Here is a 26,703-nt window from a genome sequence, read left to right on the forward strand (position 1 = left end):
AAAAAAAAAAAAAAAAAAAAAAAAAAAAAAAAAAAAAGATGATACAAACAGATGGAGAGATATACCATGTTCTTGGATTGGAAGAATCAACATTGTGAAAACGACTATACTACCCAAAGCAATCTACAGATTCAATGCAATTCCTATCAAACTACCAATGGCATTTTTCACAGAACTAGAACAAAAAATTTACAATTTGTATGGAAACACAAAAGACCCTGAATAGCCAAAGCAGTCTTGAGAAAGAAAAACGGAGCTGGAGGAATCAGGCTCCTGTGCTTCAGACTATACCACAAAGCTACAGTAATCAAGACAGTATGGTACTGGCACAAAAACAGAAATATAGATTAATGGAACAGGATAGAAAGCCCAGAGATAAGCCCATGCACATATGGTCACCTTATTTTTGATAAAGGACGCAAGAATATACAATGGAGAAAAGACAGCCTCTTCAATAAGTGGTGCTGGGAAAACTGGACAACTACCTGTAAAAGAATGAAATTAGAACACTCCTTAACACCATACACAAAAATAAACTCAAAATGGATTAAAGACCTAAATGTAAGGCCAGACACTATAAAACTCTTAGAGGAAAACATAGGCAGAACACTCTATGACATAAATCACAGCAAGATCCTTTTGACCCTCCTCCATTTAGAGAAATGGAAATAAAAACAAAAATAAACAAATGGGATCTAATGAAACTTAAAAGCTTTTGCACAGCAAAGGAAACCATAAAGAAGACGAAAAGACAGCCCTCAGAATGGGAGAAAATATTTTCAAATGAAGCAACTGACAGGATTAATCTCCAGAATCTGCAGCTCAATATCAAATAAAACAAACAACCCAATCCAAAAATGGGCAGAAGACCTAAATAGATATTCCTCCAAAGAAGATATACAGATTGCCAACAAACACATGAAAGGATGCTCAACATCACTAATCATTAGAGAAATGCAAATCAAAACTACAATGAGGTGTCACCTCACACCGGTCAGAATGGCCATCATCCAAAAATCTACAAACAGTAAATGCTGGAGAGGGTGTGGAGAAAAGGGGACCCTCTTGCACTGTTGGTAGGAATGTAAATTGATACAGCCACTATGGAGAACAGTATGGAGGTTCCTTAAAAAACTAAATATAAAACTACCCTATGACCCGGCAATCCCATTACTGGGCATATACCCTGAGAAAACCATAATTCAAAAGGAGTCATGTACCACAGTGTTCATTGCAGCTCATTTTACAATAGCCAGGATATGGAAGCAACCTAAATGTCCATCAACAGATGAATGGATAAAGAAGATGTGGCACATATGCACAATGGAATATTACTTAGCCATAAAAAGAAACAAAATTGAGTTATTTGTAGTGAGGTGGATGGACCTAGAGTCTGTCATAGAGTGAAGTAAGTCAGAAAGGGAAAAACAAATACCATATGCTAACACATCTATATGGAATCTAAAAAAAAAAAAAAAAATGGTTCTGAGGAACCTAGGGCCAGGACAGGTATAAAGATGCAGACATAGAGAATGGACTTGAGGACACAGGGAGGGGGAAGGATAAGCTGGGACGCAGTGAGAGAGTGGCATGGACTTATATATACTACCAAATATGAAATAAATATCTAGTGGGAAGCAGCCGCATCACAGGGAGGTCAGCTAGGTGCTTGTGACCACCTAGAGGGGTGGGATAGGGAGGGTGGGAGGGAGATGCAAGAGGGAGGAGATACGGGGATATATGTACATGTATATCTGATTCACTTTGTTATAAAGCTGAAACTAACACACTGTTGTAAAGCAATTATATTCCAATAAAGATGTTAAAAAAGAAAAACAAACAAAACCTAGTGAATATGTTTTAGGCTACAGAAGTTTCTAGGCCTCGTGTTTTTCTCTGTTCGTTTCCTGGCAGAAACTTTTTCTCAAAAATTCTAAACTTGCTTTGGCTTCAAATAAGGAGGAATAAGGTTTCTCCTTGCTCATTTCAATAATGAGATCCACTCTATCAGCTCCTAGGCCCACAAGTTCAGCCAGCGTCTGTGAGCTGCCTTTTATATGCCAGGCACACACTGCTAATCCCTGTGATGCAAAGAGGAAGCTGTGGTCCCCTCTTCTGTGAGGTGTGGCATAAACAGCTGAAACAGTCCGATGTGGTACAGGTACCCGCCAAATACAGGAGATGTTAACTCTTCAGGTAGCTCAGCAAAGGCATTAATAACTTACAGAGAGTAGAGGCTGGGCTTGTTGTGTGTATGCTAAAAGGAAGGCTGCACAATTTGTGCCACCGCGAGTGCCACGGTCTTCTCTTCTCATTCTTCGTAGATGATTGTTCAGCAGAATTTCTGTGGGTACTGCACTGGCCCACATGTATTCCAACAAGAATGTTTTAAATGTGCGGTAACTCAGGCCTTGCTGCCCTGACACCCTCACGTGAATATGAAGCAATAACTAGGGAACCTTTGGTAACAGTTGGCATATTGAGGTGGCATCGTTCCCAAAACAACATCTTAATGAGGTCTGTGCTTCAGGAACAGCGCTTCTTGTTTAAATACCCTCAGGCATGTCCTATGTAACCGGAAGCAATGTGGCAGAAGTGGCTGTGATCATAGCTTGAGTCAGTCCTGGATTGGGAGGGTCACTGTGGAGCAGCCGTCTCTATCTCAGTGACTCCAGACCTGGATAGGAGGGTGATATGCATAAGGCAGGAGAAAGAGAATAAAACAAATCAGCTTTAGCCCCTTTTAGGGAATGTGTGTGCAGAATCTGAGATGGAGTTTCTAGTTTCCACATAGCTTCCAACCCATCCATCCATAACCCATGCCACCCCCTTACCCACCTAGAATTTGAGCTACATCATTTAAAAACCAGTAGTTGACGCAAAACATTTTCATCACCCCAAAAGGAAACCTACACCCATTTTAAGCAGTCATTCCCTATTTCCCTCTCTTCCAAACCCCTGGCAACCACTAATGTATAATATTTTCTGTGTCTATGGATTTGCCACTGCTGGACATTTCGTAGAAATGGAACCATACAATATGTGGCCTTTCGTGTCTTCTTTCACTTAGTTGCATCCATGATGTAGCATGTATCAGTAATCCATTCACTTTTATGGCTGAATTCCCTGATCCTGTTTTCTTCATACTGTTTGAATACAAACTTAAAAATATGTTGAGAGTGAAGCTCTGTTTTAATGGTACATCTGTTAGGCCAGTTCATTTAAAGAAGGTGAAAATGGAGATATTGTTGTGAAATGATAATCGTTAAGAAGCCTCAGACAATTTGATAATGAAAAGTTTGCGCAATGTTGCAAAAAATTATTTGCTTTATGTTAAAAGCCTTTTAAACAAGGAAAACAAACAAGCAAACAAGCAAACAAAAACCCAGTAGTTGAGAGAAGATCTTCAGTTCTATTCTATGCACGTAGAGGTCAGTTAAAGGAGAAACTTCCAAGCCATCCTCAGTCTGGCTGCCTACAACCCACCCCCACCCCCACCCCCGCAACAGTGCTAATTGCATTGATGGCTGCATCCAGTTGTAGACCTTTGGGGATTTAATATATGCAGGCTTTAAAAAAAAATTAGCACACTTGTTCTCTGAAAAGAGCAAAAAATACACCTCGGGGTGGGGGCAGTGGGGACTGAGGATTACTTCAGACTCAGCCATGTCTCTGTGTTGCCAGAGACCACACCCCTCCTCAGACATAACCACAGAAGACTCTGGGCCAGCTCTCTGGCCTTGAAGGAGGCAGCCAGTTGCCTTGAAGATTTGGGTGCTAGACACAATATGGGTGGAGTCCAAGAGTTATTTCTATTTTATGTATTTTATTTAGCATGGCTATATTAGTTGTTTTTATTCATTACAGGTTCTACTCTTGAAGTAAATCTAAACTGCTTCACAAAATCACTGCCACTGAGTTTTATATATATAGTCTAAAGCACGTTCAGAAATACAAAGAATACTAGAGTTTATGGCAGCATCTACAAATGATGCCATGTTGCCTTTCTCTTGGAGATAGACCAAGTTGAGAATATGGATTGTTCTCCAATGTGTGTTAAATCCTTAGTTTTCTTTCTTCTGAATGTGATGAGGCAGATTTTCCTTGGAAAAATAGTTTGTGTTCAGCTGGAGAGGTTGATTTTTCTCCACCAGTTTCTCCGTTGAATAATTGAAAACTACTGTTCATTATTTACATAAAACTGTCTTTTTCTGGTCTGCTTTCTATAACCTTTCCCCTCTGAGGAATTTTAAGAATTCCCTGACTTTCCTCTGGGGGATTTTATGCCTGCTTTATCCCAGATGTGGGACATAGACCAAGCTGAGGATTTTCTTTCTTTCTTTCTTTTTTTTTTAATGTTCCTACTTTGAAAGACGTTCTTGCTAACCTGTGAGCAAAGCTGCCACTGAAAAAAAAGGATTTTCAAGAAAGTTAAGCAGTTAAGAAAATATGTGAGCTTGGTGTAAATGTCTGACTTACTGAATGACACCAAAATCCCAAATACAAAATGAAAAAGTAGACAGTAGTTTCAGATAATAAGGGGAAAATGCACACGTGTTCTTTCAGCCTTTTAATTCTGGAATTTTATTTTCTGAATGAAGGCATGTCAGTCTGTAGTCCCTGCAGCCCCCTGTCTGATCATGCCCTGCACTCCTGCCGATACCAGCCCAGGGAACACACGGGCTTAGCAGATGTTTACCCTGCTTTTGTTGTCGCAGTCCCCACCTTCTGCTGACACAAAGAGAATATTTAGCCTTACTCATAATATTTTGTCTGCTCACATTCATATAGACGTATTGATCCTAATCCCTGGTTCAGAATGGAGAATGCTGAGAAGAGGGGAGAACTTAGAGTGAAGGAGGCTGTATTAAGACAGGATTTTCTTTTTTTTTGTCCCTAACGTCCATCCTGATTCCCAGACGATATTTCACCACAAGCTTTTGGTTACTGTGGTTTTCCTATTAATGTCCAAAAATACCATAAAATCAAAACGTTTTTTGTGTGATAAAACGTGAGAAGAATGCCAACAAGAGTTTTTCTTCTCTACTCGAGCAGATATTATACTGTTTTCCCAAGTCCAAAGTTTCTGTTTTCCACAATGAATATGTCTGTTGTATCATGTGTAATTAATTAATGAGTTAATTAAATGATTAGGTTTTAGTTTCTTCCTAGCTCAAATTTTTGCTGTATTTTTGAAAAGTCTAAAAATTCATAAGCTTAATTTTCATAGTAAGCAAGGTCGCTACCTACCACGTATTTCCTACTTCACCATGGTCGCCTGGTTGACATATCCTCCTCTTCTCTTTTCCGTCCTGTAGGATCTTTCGAAGATGGTTTGGCTGCCTTGGAGATTTGGAGATCTGAGGCCACGATGAGGACTCACACACGGGGGGCTCCCAGTGTGTTTTTCATATATTTGTTTTGCTTTGTGTCAGCCTACGTCACCGACGAGAACCCAGAAGTCATGATTCCCTTTACAAATGCCAACTACGACAGCCATCCAATGCTGTACTTCTCCAGGGCGGAGGTGGCCAAACTCCAGCTCAGAGCTGCCAGCTCCCACGAGCACATTGCCGCCCGGCTCACTGAGGCCGTGCACATCATGCTGTCCAGCCCCTTGGAGTACCTCCCTCCCTGGGATCCCAAGGAGTACAGCGCCCGCTGGAATGAAATTTACGGCAACAACTTGGGAGCCTTGGCCATGTTCTGCGTGCTGTATCCTGAGAACATTGAAGCCCGAGATATGGCCAAAGACTACATGGAGAGGATGGCAGCTCAGCCTAGTTGGTAGATTTTTGTCTTTTTCTTCTTACTGTATTAAACTCTGCAATTTAAAAAAATGAATTCATAGTCAAATGAAATCTCAGAGGCCAGATTTTCACACACTTGTGTGTGTGCGTGAGTGAAGGGGATAGGATACTTGTTATTTGTGTTGTTAGTGGCTTATGAATGGTCCCTAGTTTCAAAAGACCTAGTGACTTCCATGTTTAAAGTTAGAAGAAAAATATTTAGGTAGAACCTAACCAAAGAAAAAATAATTTGCTGCATTGAGTAAATATCATCTTGATTGTTGACATTTCTTTCCCCATTGTTTAACAGCCTTGTATTACCATCATCAGGCCTTAGGTTCTGATTGACCCCCAAGTGGTTAAAACCTTTTGCCAGCAAGAGATTTCCGCCAATTAAGATTTCTTTGCATTTTAGGACAATTAGGAGCTAAAAGTAAATGTGATAGGATTAACTGACAATTTATAAATAAGATCTTATCCAGTAACCAGCAAATTGCCCAAACCTGTAGGAAAACCAATGTTGTGGTATAATTATGTGAGGAATTCTAATTATGTAATAATTTACTTTCAGGAGTTCAAGATTTGAGAACAAACTTCCTGTCTCTTATTGATTAGCTTAAATTTATTTTATTTGTGTATAATTAATATGTCTACCTGCTTCCAAAAGGTATGGGATGAATTAATTAAACTAGGGATTCCGCGGGTATTCTTATTTAAACTGTGTTTTAATACACATGGTCCAATTACACTACAAAAAATTACAAACTGTATGAAATATCCTTTTAAAATTACGTGGGTTGATACTTGTCATAGGGTTGGAGAGAGCTCATTTTTAAATGCTTAGAAAAATCAGCGATGCATTTAATGTTGTGAAGAGTTACATCTCAGATATCATAAGGGTGAATAACGGTAGCTTGCAAGCTTCCTGAATTATGCCAGTATGGTAAGTAAATTTAATACTTCCTAAATTTCTGCCAGTATGGTAAAGAATATTGTTTGTTTATAGAATTTGAAGGAGTTTCTGGAATTTCTAAATGAAAAAGATTATGGAAGAGTTGACATTAAATCCATATCAGAGCTTATTTTTTTAAGGCTTGTTATGAGGTATGTGTAATCATTTTGAAGCTTACAATATTTTAGGTTGAAAAGAACCTTTTTATTTGATTTGTTTCAAAGCTGAGCCGTGTATGCCTTAGTTTCTGTTCTTGACTAACCTCATTCTACTCCTGACACCAAGAAAGAAAATAAAGATGGATGAAAATTGGATATTTGACTTATAAGTTTCTATTATCAAGTGTTACAATTACTCACTTGACATTGTACAGTTAGTTAAAAAGTGGCAACCATATTTACTTTAGGGGAAAAAAACCTTTGTTGTCTATAAGGGTACTTTTAAAGTCCTTTTTGTTTTAGATAGGTAAGTGAAATTTGACAGATTAAGATGTGGATGAAAATGTTCCAGAGAGCCGTCTGTTTCACTTCATGAAAGAGTAGCTAACTGTGAAGTACCACATTTTAATGGAGATTTTTTTTTTAGTACAAATAAAATCACATTAAGAGAATTCACAAGACCACTGCAATTGTATTATGATGATATAAAACATTCAGGCATATAAATACCAACTTAAATGAATGCTGTCATTAGAGAGGACTAGACTCCTATGATAAAAGGAGGAAAATAAATAAAAATGAACATTTTCATAGTTTCTACAAGTTCAGAATTACTGGTTGTGGAGTTGTGTAGGAATTTATTAGAGGACTAGTACTTTGTTCATGGCAGTATTGATAAAAATAGGTATACCTCTGTGCCGTTAGCCAGTAACCCAAAGCCAGTCTGTGATTTAATAGAGCTGAACAGTTGACTTCTTTCCCTAGACCTCTTAGATGAAGGTCAGAAATTGAGAATTTACCTTTACATCTGGTTTCTAGTTCCAGAAGTGATCCTAGCATAAAAAGTCGAGCTACTGGAACATTTTTGTCTTGGCAAGTACTGTTACTAGGTTGTACTTTTAAATGATTTTATGGAAATTTTAACTTTTTAAGAGCAACCACACCCAACCCCTAGACCCTTAAATTTTTATTAAACTGTAGTTGAATATAATCAATCACTTTTTGACAACTTAAAACACTGCTAAATGTTTTGGTAGTTCAACTGTTCCTATTTAAATCAACTAAATCATATGTCGCCACTGTGCCCAGAGAAATGTATTGTGGTCGTTGTCATTGTCTTAGGACATAGTTCACCTATATTTGGTTTCAGAGGAAAATAAAAGACTGACTCTTATTTATAAAGATGCAGACCTACTAGACCTACTAGAGAATGGACTTGAGGACACGGGGATGGGGAAGTGTAAGCTGGGACAAAGTGAGAGAGTGGCATGGACATATATACACTACCAAATGTAAAATAGATAGCTAGTGGGAATCAGCTACATAGCACAGAGAGATCAGCTTGGTGCTTTGTGACCACCTAGAGGGGTGGGATAGGGAGGGTGGGAGGGAGGGAGACGCAAGAGGGAAGAGATATGGGGACATATGTATATGTATAACTGATTCACTTTGTTATAAAGCAGAAACTAACACACAATTGTAAAGCAATTATACTTTAATAAAGATGTTTAAAAAAAACTACTATGTATAAAATAAATAATCAGCAAGGATATATTGTACAGTGCAGTGAAATATAGCCATTATTTTGTCATTAAAAAGATCAATAATTTATATTGATTAATCAATTAATTTGATTAATTAATTAATTTTAAAAGCTTCCTACAATGGCTTCATCAAACTTAATACATTTGCCATATTCCGTGAGGATCCTTTCTACTCCTTTGAAAACCAGTGACTAAATTGTGTCCACTCACTTATTCAATTAACAAACATTTATTGAGCATCTGTTGTATGTCATGTACCATGCTAGGTGCTGGGGATTCAGTGATGAAAAAAATAGCCCAGTAAGTTTAAAATTTGCACCTAGGGTAAGGGCTGCAAACATTGGGTATTTGAAACCTAAGCTAGGACTATATTCTCTGCTCAGAATTAAGTGTAAGCATCACTTAATAGTAGGGGTTCATTAGTTTTTTGTTTTTCAATTAAGCAGAATTCAAGACTATCTGGATTTTTAAATTAATTTATCTTTAAATTTAAAAAATTTTTTAAATAATTTTTATTGGAGTATCTTATTAGTTTTTATTCATGACTTAAGGATTTGAGGATTAAATGAGATAATGTAAAGTACTTAGCACAGTTCCTATCAAATAGTAAGCCTTCAATAAATAAGAGTAATGATAATTATCGTTACTGATATTTGCTTAGTACTTAGATCCTGTTTAGTTTATAATTTGGTGTATGTAGGCTGTAAGGAAATAGTATTTGTTTGGGATTTATTTGGAGATTTGACTTATCTTTGTCCAAATTGCTCTCAAAACTAGAACATCTGTTTAACTCATAACATATTCCTTTTGGCTTTATTCCATTAAAACTTTCAGCAATGCTCCCCTGGGCCCTTTTTTTGGCATATAAGAATCTGATGGTAACACCAATCATGATGGCTTAGGGGAAAGTAACAGTGATGTGTCTTTTGTCTGGTATTCAAAAGAAGTACATCTGAGATATACATGCGTACAGATTTATTCATGTGATTCATTTCATTTGAGTATTTTTGGGTTTTGTGGGGTTTTTTTTCTTTTACTTTTTATTGGAGTGTAGTTATTTACAATGTTGTGTTAGTTTCAGGTGTACAGCAAAGTGAATCAGTTGTACATATACCATCTGAGTAGTTTGTAAATAAAGAGCTAAAAGGTCACACCTGTAGATTCACTTATTTAAGAGTCTAGGGCCATTGGAAAAATTAAATGGAAAATATTATCTAATGATATACTGATCTTTTGTGTTCATCTGATATAATGCACTACAAAGTAGAAAGGGAATCTCATAGATTGATAATGATGATGGTGGTGATTGAAAAATAACAACATGCAAAACTTTCTTCTTTTGACATTATAATTCTGTGTGTCAGCGAGTACCCAGATGATTGGGCACCACAGAAAGATGAGACATGTCTACATACTGTATCTGCTTTTGCGGAGATGCCCATATTCTCTCTCAGAAGCTCTCTCCTTTGTTCTTCTGCCTTCTGTTAATGTCATGCATTCTTCATAACATCCTTCATAACAGTAAAAGTAACAGAGTAATTTAATTGTTCTTAACTTAGTTCTAAAAATCAAATTTAAAAAGATATTATTTTAACCTATATATAAAATGGCAAATTATTTTCAGCATCACCAATAATGTCTCTGACCTTTGATTTAAGTCCCCTATAGATCTCATCTTCCAGATGAAAGCTAGGATTTGGGTTATAGTTGGCTCTGTATTATATAAAAGTGTGATTAGAACTTAATCAGACAACTTCTTTAAGAAAGCTTAATGAGCTGAGGTCATAAATCTAGAGCTGGTAACAACAGAAAATGCATTTTATTACACTTAAAGTCAATTCATTTTTTTAATACAATATCACCTAGTCACCAGAGCAAGTTCTGTGTATGTCAGTTGGCACATTGGGGGTATTCTCATTTATAAATAGTTGCTTTCTGCATTCAGTCCTTACATAATTAAAAAGAGAACATTATTGGATTCCAAATAACTAAAAATTCTCCATCAGCTTTTTTCCCCCAGAACCTTAAACTTTAAGGTGGGAAAATAAATAAAAACGGTTCTTAGTCGAGATTTAAGAGATTTCCAAAAAGTCAAATTTTTGGAGTTTTTGGAGTCAGCAGACATTGCTCTACTTTCCTAAAATTTTCATACATGTGTATATTTTTATTTACTTATTTTTACTTTTTTCTACTATACCTTTTTCCCCAAAGATTAAGGAAACAAAAAACAATATTCAAATAAGAAATATCTGAAAAAGAAAGGAGGAAAGAAAAAGATAAGGGACATCAGCTGGACTAGCAATGAGACAGTTACTGAAATGCATCTTATGTCCCATGGGTGAGTGGGCCACATGTGGGCCCTGAATTTTTTTAACAGCAAAGAAAGTAGGCTCAATTAGTTTTGAAGTATAGAGCGTCCATGGGATTAAAAGTAGATCAGCTTTTCTACAGAACTACTACTCTTGACCCAAGGACCAGAAAGAAATTTCTCCTGGAGTTTTCATGAGGAACCTGCACAATAGTTTCATGAACATCCTTCCAGTGCATGTGTGATGAATCGCACAGTGCTGGCTTTTTTATGTTAGACTAGACTGAGGGCAGGACTGGGTCTGTTTTGCTCATGCATGTATCCCTCAGCACTTAACACAGTGTCAGGTAGATTTCTGCCCAATGAATGAATGCTCTAGCATCCCTGGAGATGCTCCAAAGTGAAATTCACTAAAACCAGGGTGGAGGTAGAAGGGATGGACATACGGTTTAGCCCCAGGCCACTTTTTTTCCTAGTCTAGCTTTGTCCTTCAGCAGAATTTGAATATGCAGAAAAATGAAATGACCATGTATCTATCAGGCAGCCTCTTTATACACTGTGTATCTCAGCTGAGCTCATGACTGATGGGTTCTGTGAGCTTGGGTATTATACTGCATAGCCTGTTCTTACAGTGATCTTCTATATAGCTAAAAACAAACATAAAAAACTCACTCAGATGATTACTGGAGAACACTACACGCCTGAATCACTTGAGAAAGATAAAGGTAAGTTGACCATATCTCACTTACTATGAAGAGATGAATGGCAAACATTCAACATTGAACAGTGATTGTAACAGAAAAGATTTGTTGTTCAACCTCTGTTGACAGCACATAGTTATCCAACGTGCATTTCTGAGCAGTGGGCTTTTCAAGGCTTTTGTCTAAACATTGTAAAGCCTGGGGAAGGGATAGCAGTCCTTCGAGGCAGAGGTGCACTTGCATCTTGACTCTGCTATTATATTAGGCTTTAGCAGGTTTTTCTTTAACCTCGGTAAACCTCATTTTCTTTATCTTTAAAATGTGGATGATTCTTCCCATGCAAATATGTTGTTCCAAGGATTAAATGAGATAATGCATGTAAAGCTCTTAGCATTATGTTCCTGACACATAGTTTTACTAAAAAGTGTATTTTTATTACACAGAAATATATATGACCATGTAGCAGTATTCTTAAGTTTCCTGACAAACAGGACTCCATTTTACCTACTCTCACTCTGGAGTTGTGTTTTTGAGAAGTACTCATTTTGCATCATTCTTTTCCCTTTCTTTATAGTATTTTTGCTTACTTATCATCAGAAAATAAATCACAGAGGAAAGAAATTACTTCACTCTTGCATTGGTGCCAGTCAGCTACAGGAATTCAGAACTGGTGAGGGAAACAAAGTTGAACTTTTGGACAGAGAAGTAATTATAATTTTATTCACAGCAGACCTTGTATTAATTCCCTTGCCTGTGGATGGCAAACTTCTGGAGATGGATATGTGAGGGCCCATTTGCAAAGTAAAATATTAAAAAAATAATAAAGTAAGGGGAAAAAAGGAGAAAGAAAAGCCCCTGGCAGATCGAAATGAACCAATCAGTTTCATTCCTGTACATTCCAAACTGAAGAGTCCATCCATCTTTCTCAGCGCGGCGTGCTGGGCTCCAAGTACAGTTCCCTACAGCTGTTTCACAGGCTTCTTATTTCTTTAAATTGCATGTTAAGGCTGGGAATCAAAGTAGGGGAGGATGTAGCTGGGCCCCAACATGTGGAGCCGCAGCACCGGGAGCAAATAGATCAGGTTTTCCTCTCCTGACCTTACAGTGGTGAAGACCGGGTGGCATAGCCCGGAGTGCACCCGGAATCCATTGGATTCAAGGAAGCAAATCCAGTGGCCCCGTAAAACAAATGCAGGCTCTCAGAAAACCCAGCCCCCAATTCCCCTGGCTTTTTCTCCTTCATGCTTTCTCTTCCTTCTGCCCTTCCCCCTCCTCTTTCTGCCTCTTTTTCTCTCTGTTCCTTCCATTCTGTGATCTGAAGAGTTACTGCTTTTACCCTGCTGCAGATCCTTGGAAACAGAAGGCTAAAACTGATGACAACGAGGCTTTTTATGATGTTCAGATTCTTTAATATTTACGGAAACACATGTGTTAGGAACCTGGCTGTTGGGAACTTCCTTCTTTTACGCCATTTAATAAGCAGGTTGTTGCCCAGCATCGTTGCAGATGAAGACACTGGGCAAGGATTGGTGTCAGGAGACAGCAGGTGAGGAGTTGCTCAGGGAGAGGCCAGGTCAGGTGTGTGGGTTAGCTGAGCATCTCAGTGCAGATTTTCATACACACCAAGCAAACTCCTCTCCATCTATTTCAAATTGAGTGAGGATAAAATGGTTTTAATAAGGCTTCTTTCTAACAACAAATGTGAGACTATTTATAACACCTCTAGACATACACAGCTGGAAAGAAATGCAACGTTAGTTTTCTTGTGGGATCTGTTTGTTGTCTGAGTCTAACATGCAGTACTGGTGCAACCCTCAGCTGTCTCCACGATGAGCAGCTCTCTCCTATCCTGCTCCTCCAGTGTCATTTGTTGCCTTTTTAATAAAACGTGCAACGTGGGCTTGCAGAGTTGTCTGAGGGAGCTCTGCTTAAGGCCAGAGGCATCCTCATCCCCCTTCTGATGGGATTCTAAACCTGTGCCCCTCACCCCGTGTATACCACAAAGATATGAATGTAGTAAGTTCCACACCGACTTTACAGTCTGGCTCTTACATATTACTCAGCCATAAAAAGGAACAAAATTGAGTCATTTGTTGAGACGTGGTTGGATCTAGAGACTGTCATACAGACTGAAGTAAGTCAGAAAGAGAAAAACAAATATCGTATATTAACGCATATATGTGGAACCTAGAAAAATGGTACAGATGAACCGGTTTGCAGGGCAGAAGTTGAGACACAGATGTAGAGAACAAACATATGGACACCAACGGGGGAAAGCCGCCGGGGGTGGGGGTGGGCGTGTGACGAATTGGGCGATTGGGATTGACATGTATGCACTGATGTGTATAAAATGGATGACTAATAAGAACCTGCTGTATAAAAAAATAACTAAAATAAAATTCAAAAATTCAAAAAAAAACCCAACTTGCTAAGCATGTTGTTTAAATTTTGTGCCTTCCTTGCCCTGTATCTTGAGGGAAGATGTTAGTTAGCAAGTGCTGCATATATATCTGTATTCTATTCCAATAATGCTTTATAATTGTTTTTTAAAAGTGGCCTTTGTCTGTTAAGTGAGATGCGTGTTTAGTTCTAATACCACTAAAGATGTAGGGCCTTGCTGACATTAAGTTCTTACTAATGCCATATAGAGAGATATATATAACTACTGGAGAATAGTAGTGACATGAGTATGTCCGTGGAGTCTCTTGTAAAGCTGCGTAGTTCTTTTTACCTTAGTTATCTTCAGAATGGCATTTTACTTCTTCATTTCCTTCTGCTGTATCCATCAAGAGAATATGTTTCAGCCACGTTTAACACAGTCTCTCTCCTCCATCCTTCCTTTTTCTTTCCAGTGTCAACATGCTGGCTTAGGACAGCAGGAGGAACCATAGTCAGGGGCCAGATGATTGTGTTTCCCACATAAGCCTGTGTTTAGAAGCTTTGTGTGTGGATGGCTTGGAGGAGAGGAATCAGGAGGAGGGGAACTAGGTGGAAGCTTATATAAGTCTAGGGGGGAAATGAAGACCACAGTTAAGTCAGTGAGAGTGGGGAAAAGGAGGAATGCATCTGAGACATTTAGGGCAGGACTTCCCTGGCGGTCCAGTGGTTAAGATTCCATGCTTCCACTGCAGGGGCCATGGGTTCAATCCCTGGTCAGGGAACTAAGATCCCGCATGGCGCATGGTGCGGCCAAAAGATTTAAAAAAAAAAAAAAAAAGAGAGAGAGAGAGATGTAGGACAGAGAATCTACAAAGAGATTGATTGGATATGGGACACTTTCTCAAAGTATGGTTCTTTCATCAGAATCATATAGGTATTTTTAAAAATACAGATTCCTGGGCCTGGCCCAGACTCAGTGAATCACGATTATGTGGAGTAGGCCAAAGAACAAGTCCCCCATGTGATCTGAGGCACGCTAAAAATTAAACAGTAAAGAGCAGGGTGTTATGAAGCATGGGACTTGGTTTTTGTCTAGGCATTGTGCTAGGTATTGGGATATAAAAATTTGAGGGCAACTTAATACATCTTGCCTAGAGTTGTTGAACTATGGAAAATGTGAACTAATAGACTGTATTAATGCAGGTGATAAAGGCTGTGATTGAGAAAGTATAGTGTGTAATGGGAAGACAGAGAGGTACTTCGGGATGCCCAACATTGGAGCACTGGGAAGGCTTTCCTCCTGGGGCCTGAGGGACAAATAGGAATCCGCCAAGTGAAGGGGAAAGAGAGCATGTTTGATTGTTCCAAGCAGAAATAACTGATGTTCAGAGGCTGTGACAGAAGGAAGCAAAATGCTTTTGAGGAACTGAAAATTTAATGTAGGGAGGAGACAGGCAAGCATTGAAGCTTTGAGTAGAGAGCCAGATGCTGCAAGACCTTGTCCACCATGTGAAGGAGTTTGGACTTTTTCTTACAAGCACTATGAGGCCATTGAAGGGTTTTAACAGGGCAGCAACAAGGGCAGATTTGTGTGTGTGTGTGTGTATGTTTAACTTTTTCATTCTAAAATAAAAGTAGCGCACCATACGAACAAACGTGTGGCTTAGTAAAGTATTTTAAAGCAAACGCCCTGCTAACCACAGCACAGCTCCAGAAATAGAACGCTGCCAGCCACCCTGGGAAGCCCCTCATAAGTCTCGTCCCAATCACAGCTCCCTCTGTCCCTACAAAGACTACCCTGACTTCTAGGGTCATCGGTCACGTCCTTGTGTTTCTTTATAGTTCATTCAAGTGTGCATCCCTAGGCACAAGTTTAGTTTTGCTCATTTGTTAAATGTTTTTTAAGTCTTTTTTATCTGCAGTTTTCCCTCCATCCCTTTATTTTTGTTACAATTTATCTGTGGAAGAATCTGGGCCCTTTGACCTGCTCAGTTTCCCACAGTCTGGATGTTGTTGATTGCAGGCTCAAGATGCAGCTCAGTGAGCTCCTCCACCCTTGGCATTTCCTACGAACTGACAGCTGGGTGCTGAGGCTCGCTCCAGCTCGGTTTTGATCACTTTGACACAAGCATAGGTGGTGGCTGTTCTCTCATCAGGAGACGCAAAGTGGCTGCTGGTTTCTCCATGGGACAGATTTGTGTTTTAGGAAGAATCTCTGGTCATATGTGGAGAGTAGATTGCAGAGGTCAAACCAGGAAGGCCATTTAGGCCTTTTGTGTTTATCCAGATGACAGCCTGGAATAGGGGCTCTGAGAATGCAAAGAAATGTTGGGTTCCAGAAAGTTTTAAGGATTAGCATGTATTGGGTTGGCCAAAAAGTTTGTTCGGGTTTTTCCATAAGATCTTACAGAAAACACCCAAATGAACTTTTTGGCTGACCCAATATAAGACTTGACAATGATATTTGAGGACAAGAAAGACTGAGAACTTTCTTTTATGGGATGCTGAGAGGCATGGGACCTTTCAATGAGATCGCAACACTTGGAACTCTTGGAGAGTACTAATAAAGGGTTTGGTTTGGGATCGACTGAGTTTGAAGGGCCTGTGGACCCAAGAGGAGATGTTGAGTTCATGTCCCTCCAGCATTATTTTTAGCTACCTCCTGTTTGCTAGAAGTGTACTGTGACTTTAAAAAATGTCATCACCAGGAAAAAAAAAAATTTATCCAATATAAAATATGCTTTCAAGTACAACAAACATAGTTTCTGTGGATGATAGGAAAATGTAGAAGGAAAGTTCAAAGAAGGTCAGATTTAAAGTAAGCTTATCACAACTAATAAATGAATAACAACAAGAAGAATGAGATGAAAAGGTAAAGTGCTAGAAGAGCCACTTGGGTGTCCTCAAATCACTTTCTGGATGTGAAGCCAAAATGAAACATCATGTCGGCATCACTCCAGGAAGAAAGTATCAGCTTGAGAGAATCGTGCTATTTCTTCTTAAGTTGGAAAAAAAAAAAAAAAAGGTTCTTGATGAGGTGTGGATGGATGGCAATTTGGGTTTGTAACAATTTAATGTGCAATTTTTAGTTCATTTCCGTGATTCAATTACAGGGAATACACTATTCCAAGAAAAAAGTCTAAGGAAAGGGAGAGTTAAGAATAAATCCACACATATTGCTAAAATTTTGTATTAACTTTAATATCTTTCTGCCCTAAACTATGGGCCATAATTTTGAAAAACCATATGGAGCTTACTATTTTACCTTCTTTGGAGAACCTGTTGACATGGGAAAGATTTTACACTATTACTAAAGCCAGTTTGAATCTTTTACTCTTTGCTTTTCTATCATAGCCTGTCACTTGGTTAAAGAAGATGTGACTACATTCAACCTTTGGGGTGGGGTCAGCTTTTATTTTCCATATGACAGATAACTCTAGATCTAAAATTCGGGGAAGTATTTAATGCCCATGGCATGTTGAAGATGGCTCACAAGTTTGGCTCATAATTTAATCTAAATTTACTTTATCCATTAATTCTATTTTATGGCAAATAGCACATCCTCCAGATTTTTTATGATTCACAAACTCCTAAACTGACTTTTTTCCACTTTGTTGCCAAATTAGGAAATACTCTTTAAAACTGTGTCCCCAGGACATGAAATAAAATAAACATTATTGGTACAAGGTGCTGTTCATAGGTATTATTTCATTACCTCTCTTGAAAATAAATGGCTTCAAAGCCAAACAAACGTTTTGGGGGATGAGAAATGTTTTCTTGTTCTTTTTCTACACAGTGACAAATTACTTTTCGTTCTTGAATTGACTGTGTGGACCCATTTGGTGTTTCACATCTGCCTCTGTCATACACTGTCTACTGGCCTCTTTGAACATTCTGAACTTCTCTGGTGGTCTGGGATCCTTCCTAATGAACTCATGACAGATTTTCCCTCATGGTTGGCTCCAGATCCTCTGCTGTAAGGTGTTTGGGGCAACCCAGTCTCAACCTAGCTCCACACACTGAAGCAGGCCCTGGGCCTGGGTCCTCTCTGCCTACAGGATGCATCTGATGGGCTGCTTGTTTGGTGGCACATTTACCCTCTAAGACAGTGGCTTTCAAACCTTTTATGACTGTGACCCACAGTAAGAAATAAAGTTTACATCCCAATATACACATAACTTTAACTCTACATATGTAAATATAAGTAGAAGTTGTGTGAATCAGCCCTTGCATTTAAGTCATGCTTTGCACTCTGCTATTTCCTATTCCATGCCATTAAATTCCACTAAAAATATGCTGGTCACAACCCCTTATATTCAGTCCACAATCTATTAATAGCTTGTTATTTATAATTTGAAAACTCTGCCTAACATTGTGATAAACCCATGATTCCTTTTCAGAGAATCCCTTCTCAATATCCCTCTTCTTGAATATTTCCAGTGAGGGGACTGCTTCACTCTTTGAGGTGGCTTCCTTATTCCATAATTCTAGTGTTCAGAGTACTTGTTCCTAAAATATATTAGGAAGCGTCGTTTTTTCATTAGGAAACAGTGTGTGTCTGTGATTAACGGTTACATTTCAGGTTTCCAGGGCTGAGTGGAATAAATTCTGCAGCACATTATTTCCAGTTGGCACCCAGAATAAAATCAAGAACAGTTCATTCACTGTTTTAAAAAGGCAACTTCAGCAAAACCTTGAAATAGCATATTGTAAAAGAGAGAAATTCTGATAAAGCATTAAAAAGTGGGAATCTTAGGTAAATATTAACCTTACTGAGGAAACCATAATAGAAAGTAAAATACTGTTTCATGTATCCTAGCACCTTAAGGTCGGCCTTATTTTAGTTTTTGTATCTTCCTAACATCAGGGTGGCAAGATTTAGCAATTTGATTACCGTTTTTGCCATTGTTAAAGTATCCCTCACTTTTTAAACTTACTGTCACAGGTTCTTTGCCCTTTTGCATGTGGTGGTGTCAAAATCTTAGAGGATTTCTTTAAAATAAATGGGAGTCACCACGTGTTCAGGCAGCAGCAGGAAGATGGTGCATACAAGATGGCAGTGATGACAAGTCAGATTCTTGAAGGTCGGTGTATTATTCCTAGGGCAGCTGTAACAAAGTAACACAGACTAAGTGGCTTAAAACAAACAGAAGTTGATTCTCTCACAGTTCTGGAGGCTAGAAATCTGCAACCAAGGTGTCAGCAGGGTCTTGGTTCCTTCTGGAGGCTCCAAGGAAAAACTGTCTCATGCTTCAGGTGGTTGTAGGCAACCCTTGGCATTCCTTGACTTGTAGATGCATCACTCATCTACCTCTCACACGTACCATCCACCACATACAAACTGCGTGTCCCTCCAGCCTTCCAATATAGATATGTTGTGATTTTAATTGAATGAATATTGTGTTTGCATATTTTAACGAGGCAAAAGCTGTTGACAGCTGAACCATGTCATATACTATGATTACTTTCAGTTTGTGTGCAACTTTTTGTTTTCTCTTGGATTAATAACAGCCTTTTTGCTTTATTTGCTTAGTTTCCTATACACTTATCACTAATTACCAACCAGACTCTCACTCAGTTATGTAAGTCTCTTAATCCATTCAAACAAGATGTTCTTAATAAGACATTCTTAACAATTCATCTTCTTGAAGAGGAACCTGCCAAAGCCTTTGACTGGTTATAATCTAGATCTACGGTATGGCTGTTGACTAACTCATGGGGTGGGTCCCCTCTGGAACATGAATCTCATGTTGTCTTCTTTTTGGTATATATCTTAATTTGGGTGGAGAAATTCTTCACTAGTTTCCAGAGGAAGTATTGATGAGCAGGAAATTTTGAAAACTTGGATGTCTTCTTACATTGTGTATCTATTAAAAATTATTGTATAGTTATTTTTTAATACTGTCTTCTTTTAACCTTTATACTAGAGTTATAAGTGATTTACCCACCACCATTACAATATTAGAGTATTCTGCGTTTAAGTGTATATTTACCTTTACTGGTGAGTTTTATACTTTCATATGTTCTCACGTTACTATTCGGCATCCTTTCATTTCAGTTTGAAGAACTCCCTTTAACATTTCTTCTAAGGCCAGTTAGTGGTGATAAACTTCTTCAGCATATGTTTATCTGGAAAGCTCTTTAACTCTCCTTCAATTCTGAGGGATAGTTTTACTTGGTAGATTATTCTTGATTGGCAGTTTTCTTCTTTCAACACTTTGAGTATATCGTCCCACTTTCTTCTGGTCCCCAAGGTTTCTTCTGAAAAATCTGCTGATAGTATTATGGGAGTTCCCTTGTACATAATAAGTTGCTTTTATCTTTTTTTTAAATTTTTATTTATTTATAAATTTATTTATTTATGGCTGTGTTGGGTCTTCATTGCTGCGAGCGGGCTTTCTCTAGTTGCAGTGAGTGGGGGCTACTCTTCGTTGCGGTGCGTGGGCTTCTCGTTGCAGTGGCTTCTCTTGTTGCGGAGCACGGGGTCTAGGCATGCAGGCTTCAGTAGTTGCGGAGCACAGGCTCTAGGTGTGCGGGCTTCAGTAGTTGTGACACGCAGGCTCAGTAGTTGCAGCTCGTGGGCTCTAGAGTGCAGGCTCAGTAGTTGTGGTGCACGGCCTTCGTTGCTCCGCGGCATGTGGGATCTTCCCAGAGCAGGGCTCGAACCTGTGTCCCCTGCATTGGCAGGCAGATTCTTAACCACTGTGCCACCAGGGAAGTCCCTTTCTTTCTATTTTTAAGATTCTCTTTAATTTTTGAAAATTTAATAATGTGTCTTACTGTGGGTCTTTGTAGAGGCATCTTTTTTGATACTCTGGGGTACCTGTATCTGGGGGCCTGTTTCTTTCTCCTCAGGTTAGGAAAGTTTTCAGTCATTATATCTTTGCATAAGCTTCTCTCCCTTCCTCTCTCTTCTTCTTCTGGTACCCCTATAATGTGTATATTAGTCTTCTTATGGTGTCCCATAAGTCCCTTAAGCTATCTTCACTCTTTTTTATTCTTTTTCGTTTTTGCTCTTCTGATTGGATGAATTCCACTGCTCTCTCTTTAAGTTCACTGATCCTTTCTTCCACTTGATCTAGTCTGCTGTTGAATCCTTCTATTGAATTTAGTTCAGTTATTGAATTTTTCAGTGCTCAGTACAATGCAGTGCTCAGTACTTTTTAATATTTTCTGTCTCTTTGTTGAAGTGCTCCCCTTGTTCATGCATTGCTCTCCTGACTTTGGTGAGCATTTATGACTGTTATTTTGAACTCTCTATCCGATAAATCACTCATCTCCATTTTGTTAAGGTTGATTACTAGAGATTTATCTTTTTCTTTTGTTTGGAACGTATTCTCCTATTTGTTCATTTTATATTGAATCAGATCTGAAACATAATTTCATCTCAATATTTATTTCTGACTTAATTTTAAATATCTGAAATATTTACATGGTTCATAATGTACCATGTCAGAGTCATATTACAAATAATGCCATGATAAATAACCTTATGCATATATGGTTTTTTATTTGTGGACATATGTCTTTGGGGTAGATTACTATAAGTGGTATTACTGGATCAAAATATAAAATGTTTATAAAATTTGTTAAATGTTACCAAGCTCTACCCCATAGGATTTGTACCACTCTGCACCCCTAACAGCATTTTAAGAGTGTGCCTATTTCTCCACAGCTTTGACTAGAGTATTTGTCCTATGTGAGATTTTTACTGATTCGAATGTTAGATCAGTTGTAATTTGATTTAAATTTCTTTCATAATAAGTGGAGATGAGAATTTTGAATGAGGGATGTTTGCCCTTTTTTTGTTGTTAACTGTCTTGTTTGTCACTTGCTCATTTTTCCAATAAGATTTTGATCTTTTTCTTAAATTTTATGAGCCTTTGGTATGTTAGGATAAGTCCAACTGTATTCAGAGTATATGATACAAATATTTTCCCCCAGTTTATTCATGTTTACTTGTGGTCTTTCTTTTCCCCCTGTGCAAAAGGTTTTGTCTTATTTTTTCTTTTAAGCTTTATATGGCCAAAATGATCAGTCTTTCCTTCTATTGCTTCTTGTTTTTGAATCATAGTTGGAAAGGCTTTTCCTTCTCCAGGTCACAAAGGAATTCATCCATGCTTTCTTTTAAGATTTTCTATCTCATACTTTATATTTAGATGCCTAATTAATTTAGAGTTTATTTTCTTGTATTCTGTGAGGTTTGGATCCAATTTTCTCCTTTTTTCAAATGACTATCTAGTTGTTCCAGTATAACTTGTTGGAGGGTACTTCTTTTCCCTATTGATTTTTGATGCCACCTTTATCACATACCAAGTTTCCATATGTTTTGCACCTGTTTCTGAATTTTGTTTCATTCCATTGGTATGTCTATCTATTCATTTGTCAGTACCACTGTATTCTGATTAGCGAAGGTTTATAGTGTGTTTTCTTCTCTGGCAGAGCTAGCCACCCTCCATCATTGTTCTTCTTTTCATTGACTTCCCTGCCTCTTCTTGCATGTTTACTTTTTTCTTAAAATCAGATCAACTACTTCTAGGCATTGTTTCTCACATGATCACTGGATACTTGCATAGTCATTGACTGAAGTGATGACATCTATGAATTGTTCAACTGAACTTTTATTTATTTATTTATTTGGCTGTACCATGTGGCATGTGGAACTTTCCCAACCAGGAATCGAACCCGTGCCCCCTTCCTTGCATTGGAAGCATGGAGTCTTAACCACTGGACCACCAGGGAAGTCCTCAACTGAACTTTTAGAAACATTTTACATACATAAATATAAAGCATGTTAAACCTATAAAATACCAAGCTACTTTTTTAAAAGGCCAAAAATCATTTGATTAAGCTTTTCTGAACAATGCAGGAAATCTGGGTTATTCTCTCCTACCACCTTTTCAAGTTTCAGAATTTCTCCACTATAACAGATTCTTTCGTAATTTATTATGATAGGTGAGCCTGTTTTAAACTCTAGTACTTTGAGCTCTGCCTTTCTTACAAAACAGAGGTCTTCTTATCAAATTTGAATCATCTTAATTATTATACTTCTCCCTCTTACCTTTTCAGGCTGGACACTAGCCCAAAACACACTTGGCCAGCAAAAAGGGATTACAATTTTGAATGCTGTTTGATTCCATTTAAATAGAATGAAACAGCGTACTTGGATGGCATACTTGGATATTTGGATAAAAGGACTTTGTGTCAGTGAATTAAACACTGGAATAATGACATGGCAGTGCCATTTCCCATTTAACAACGCTACTACATTAGCTTGGTGTATATTTTGACACTCAGACTAATTCATTTTCTCTATAAGCCATCTAGAATACTTGTTTAAGTAAAAAAGAATATTCTTTTTAGTTTCTGCTTTTGCATAATTGACTCCTCAGTATTCTTGAGTAGGGCGAAACTGACCTAAATTTTTGTATTTTAGAATTTAATATTTGGAATATTGAATTTATAGCTTTAAAATGAAATTAAGTGGTAGTACTCTATATATTGAATCCAGTGATTTCATGAATATGGAAATGAAGATTGTGGAAGAAAATGATCTTTTATAGTTCATGGCCGATAAGTCATTTTCCCTGAAGATGTCTTAATATACAGTCAATTCCCATTCTATCATTCTGTTATCCTTTTAGCAGTTGTTCTCTAGTAGGGAGCAAAGTAGATGTTCAAAAAGGAAAGCTCGTTGTCTATTTCTGTGTCTGTAGCCCTGGCTAGCTTTAGGAGCTGAACGTCCTCAGCATGCAGGTTCAGGCCCACCAGCCCCTGGACCAGCTGGACCTGGAGCAGCACATTAGGAGCTTCACGCTCACCAGAGGTCTGTGGGGAGAAGGAAGAACTGTTTCAGGAATGCTACATGGTTGGAATCACATGTTCCTAGGGTGGGCCCTGAGCAACCTTGTGAGCACAGTATCATGATATCTCTCCTCATGTCTGCCCCTTTTCCCACACCTCATGCCTTGTTTCTCTCTTGGTATCATGAACATGGCAGGGCTTTGGAACCCTCTGTTGTATTTCAGCATAAGTGCCCTTCTGCCTAGCTCTTGGTAGGTTTGCTGACTAGCCCTTTCTTCTGGCTGGGTTCTTATGGCAAAGTTGGTGACTTTCCTTATAAGCACAGTGCTTTCCCTCACCAGGAAGAAGTAAAAATTCTAGATTCAGGTAGTCCTGGATTCCATTCTTTAACTTAGCTACGTGATCTTCAACGAGTAATTTTCCTATCCAAATACCGCTTTTACAATCTATGAAATGGGGCTGTAACATCTAATGTGAATTTTGAAGATTAAATGAAATAAAGTATGTAAAGGGCTTGGCACACACTATGTGCTTAACTAATATGAAATATAACTTCTCTCTTTCCTCCCAACTATAAATAGTTAATTTTGCTTCATGATGCAAATGCCACCCCTTAGCCACCTGATCAAACATTTAGAATATGGACTACAAACCAGGCCAGAGTTGAGTTTAACATGCCCCTTGGATAGCTTGCTACCCACTCAGAGGCCCCTAGATCAAGTTTATCTATATTCCGGGCTTACTCTGCTCTTCTTGGCAAGTCACTGTCAGGGTCCCACTGTGCTTCACAGGCAAGGCCACACGGGTTAGAAATCCACTTCCTTTGGCTAAATGTTACAGGAATTACTTACAAAATTTCACATATTACTGACATTTAACATTTATGGCTAGTTTTTATGTTTAACTTACAGAGGGGAAAAAAGACGAATCACAATTGCCATGAGTCATATTTTTAAAAGCAGTGGTAACACATGACTCTCCTAACTTACTGGAGGTTGTTTCCAAGCACAGAAAAACTGAATGACTTTCTGTCAGGTTACTGTCTTCAGGACTCTTTTAGAATGAATAGATTGATTTACATTTTAAGAATAGAACTGACCTGGGCTTCCCTGGTGGCGCAGTGGTTGAGTCCGCCTGCCGATGCAGGGGACATGGGTTCGTGCCCCGCTCCCGGAAGATCCCACATGCCGCGGAGCAGCTGGGCCCGTGAGCCATGGCCGCTGAGCCTGTGCGTCTGGAGCCTGTGCTCCGCAACGGGAGAGGCCACAACAGTGAGAGGCCCGTGTACTGCAAAAAAAAAAAAAAGAATAGAACTGACCTTATATTGGCATATTTTGGTGATGTGAGCCAGTACATGCTATAGGCAGAGGTGTAGCTTACGTGCAGTAGACACAGCTGCAGCGAAGCTGGCAAATGTGAAGTTGGTGCTGCTCTGCCCTGTAAAGTTACATCTGGGAATTTCTAAAGAGCTCATCGCTGCACTGTACATTTAAATTCTTAATTCCTTTAAGGCTTATTTCATTTTCTCTTAAATTTGTATTTATACATGAACATCTAGTGTCTAAAATAAACCAGATTTTGAAATATGAATCTTCTACTTTATGAATTTACTATGTAAATATTTTATAGGGTTATAAAACTGTATGTTATCTCAAAATGAGAAAAAGAAGGATTGTTTTGAGCTCTACTTTTTGGAAACATTTAACAAACAGTGGAGCCTCATTTAAACATACTTTTGAAAACACATAGACTTGCTTATACCATGGATCAAATCATGACCTTCAAAATACCATTACATATGAAAATCCTGGTATAAAATTGTCAAGCTATAAAAAGTGCTCAAAAACAGGACTAATAACCATAATAACATTGTAAAGGGAGTTACGAGTTGTCCCATTGTTTCCAGTATTTTTTTTTTTGTATATCGTTGATTCATTTAAATATTTAAATATCAGTGACCTCTTGACACCTCTTAGATTTTAAATACAGAACTTCTGTTATTCCAAGTATTTATTTTAACAGTATTTGTATAAATGAAATAGTATAAAAATTTAAACAATATGATACCTAGACTATTCTGTGAACCTCATAATACCTAAGATTAATCTTAGATACCTAAGTATTAATCTTTTCACAGATAATAATTTTCTACAAAATATCTACTAAGACTATATGGAAAAAATATGAATATAACTGATCATTTTAAAACAAATCTATGCAAATAAAAATGGATGCCAACATTGTTATTAGACTTTTTATATTAGTCATTGCATCAAGTAAGCTGTCAATTTTTAAGTAATAGACTCCTTAGATTGCCTACTTTTGTACTCTGTACATAGTAGTTCAAAAGTATTTATGATAATGGAAGCAGTCTAACCACAGGAAATTGTTATAAAAATTCTGATTAGTGAAGCTACTAAATTTTGGAAAGGTTTTTATGTCTCTTCCTTTCACAGTCACAACTTGATTTATGGAAATAGCACATCATGATAAACCCTATGCCTTTCCCCACCAATACCATGCACCCCAACCCAGGCAATTAATAGTTCCTTTCTATGTTCGCATCATTCTGTTTCACATAAATTCACTTAAATTCACCTTTGGAAATATTCTAGGCAGCAGATTTTAAATGTTTTGGACTCAGAACTCTTTTACACTCTTAAAAATTAATGAGGACATCAGACATCAAAGAGCTTTGTTTATGTGGGCTATACCTATTGAAATTTACCATACTAGAAATTAAAGCTAAAAATTTTTTAAAAATATTTATTCATTCTCTTGAAAGATAAATCCATTTCATATTAACATAGATAACATATTTTTAGGCAAAAAATAACGAGATTTTTGGAGACAAAATAGTGTGAAGGAGATCATTGTTTTATACTTTTGCAAATCTTGCATATCTTCTTCTGTATTCAGTTTGTTGCAATGTAGTGTTTAAGTTGAAAATATGAAGAAATATGAAGAAAATCCAGCTTCACACAGATATCTGACTGAAAAGGGAGGAGTATTTGAATAGTCTTTTCAGATAATTTTGACAGTTTTCTTTGCTACTGTACTAGAACTTG

At 37.9% G+C, this 26,703-nt stretch overlaps 1 protein-coding gene across 6 annotated transcripts in view; it reads left to right on the forward strand.

Annotated features, from left to right (window-relative positions):
• Positions 1-26,703, forward strand: part of DSE (dermatan sulfate epimerase) — a 135,275-nt gene that overhangs the window by 92,540 nt on the left and 16,032 nt on the right. For 4 of the 6 annotated variants that reach the window (XM_029223724.1, XM_029223723.1, XM_029223725.1 and 1 more), the window contains one exon: positions 5,319-5,787. In XM_029223724.1, coding sequence (XP_029079557.1) covers positions 5,372-5,787 — 416 coding nt within the window. In that variant the 5' untranslated portion in view covers positions 5,319-5,371. The remainder of the gene's footprint in view (positions 1-5,318; positions 5,788-26,703) is intronic. The other 2 variants (XM_029223728.1, XM_029223729.1) reach the window with 1 other exon arrangement.

The sequence above is a fragment of the Monodon monoceros genome, unplaced genomic scaffold, assembly GCF_005190385.1.
Source record: "Monodon monoceros isolate NGI ecotype Baffin Bay Population unplaced genomic scaffold, NGI_Narwhal_1 Super_Scaffold_15, whole genome shotgun sequence".
Lineage (NCBI taxonomy): Eukaryota > Metazoa > Chordata > Mammalia > Artiodactyla > Monodontidae > Monodon > Monodon monoceros.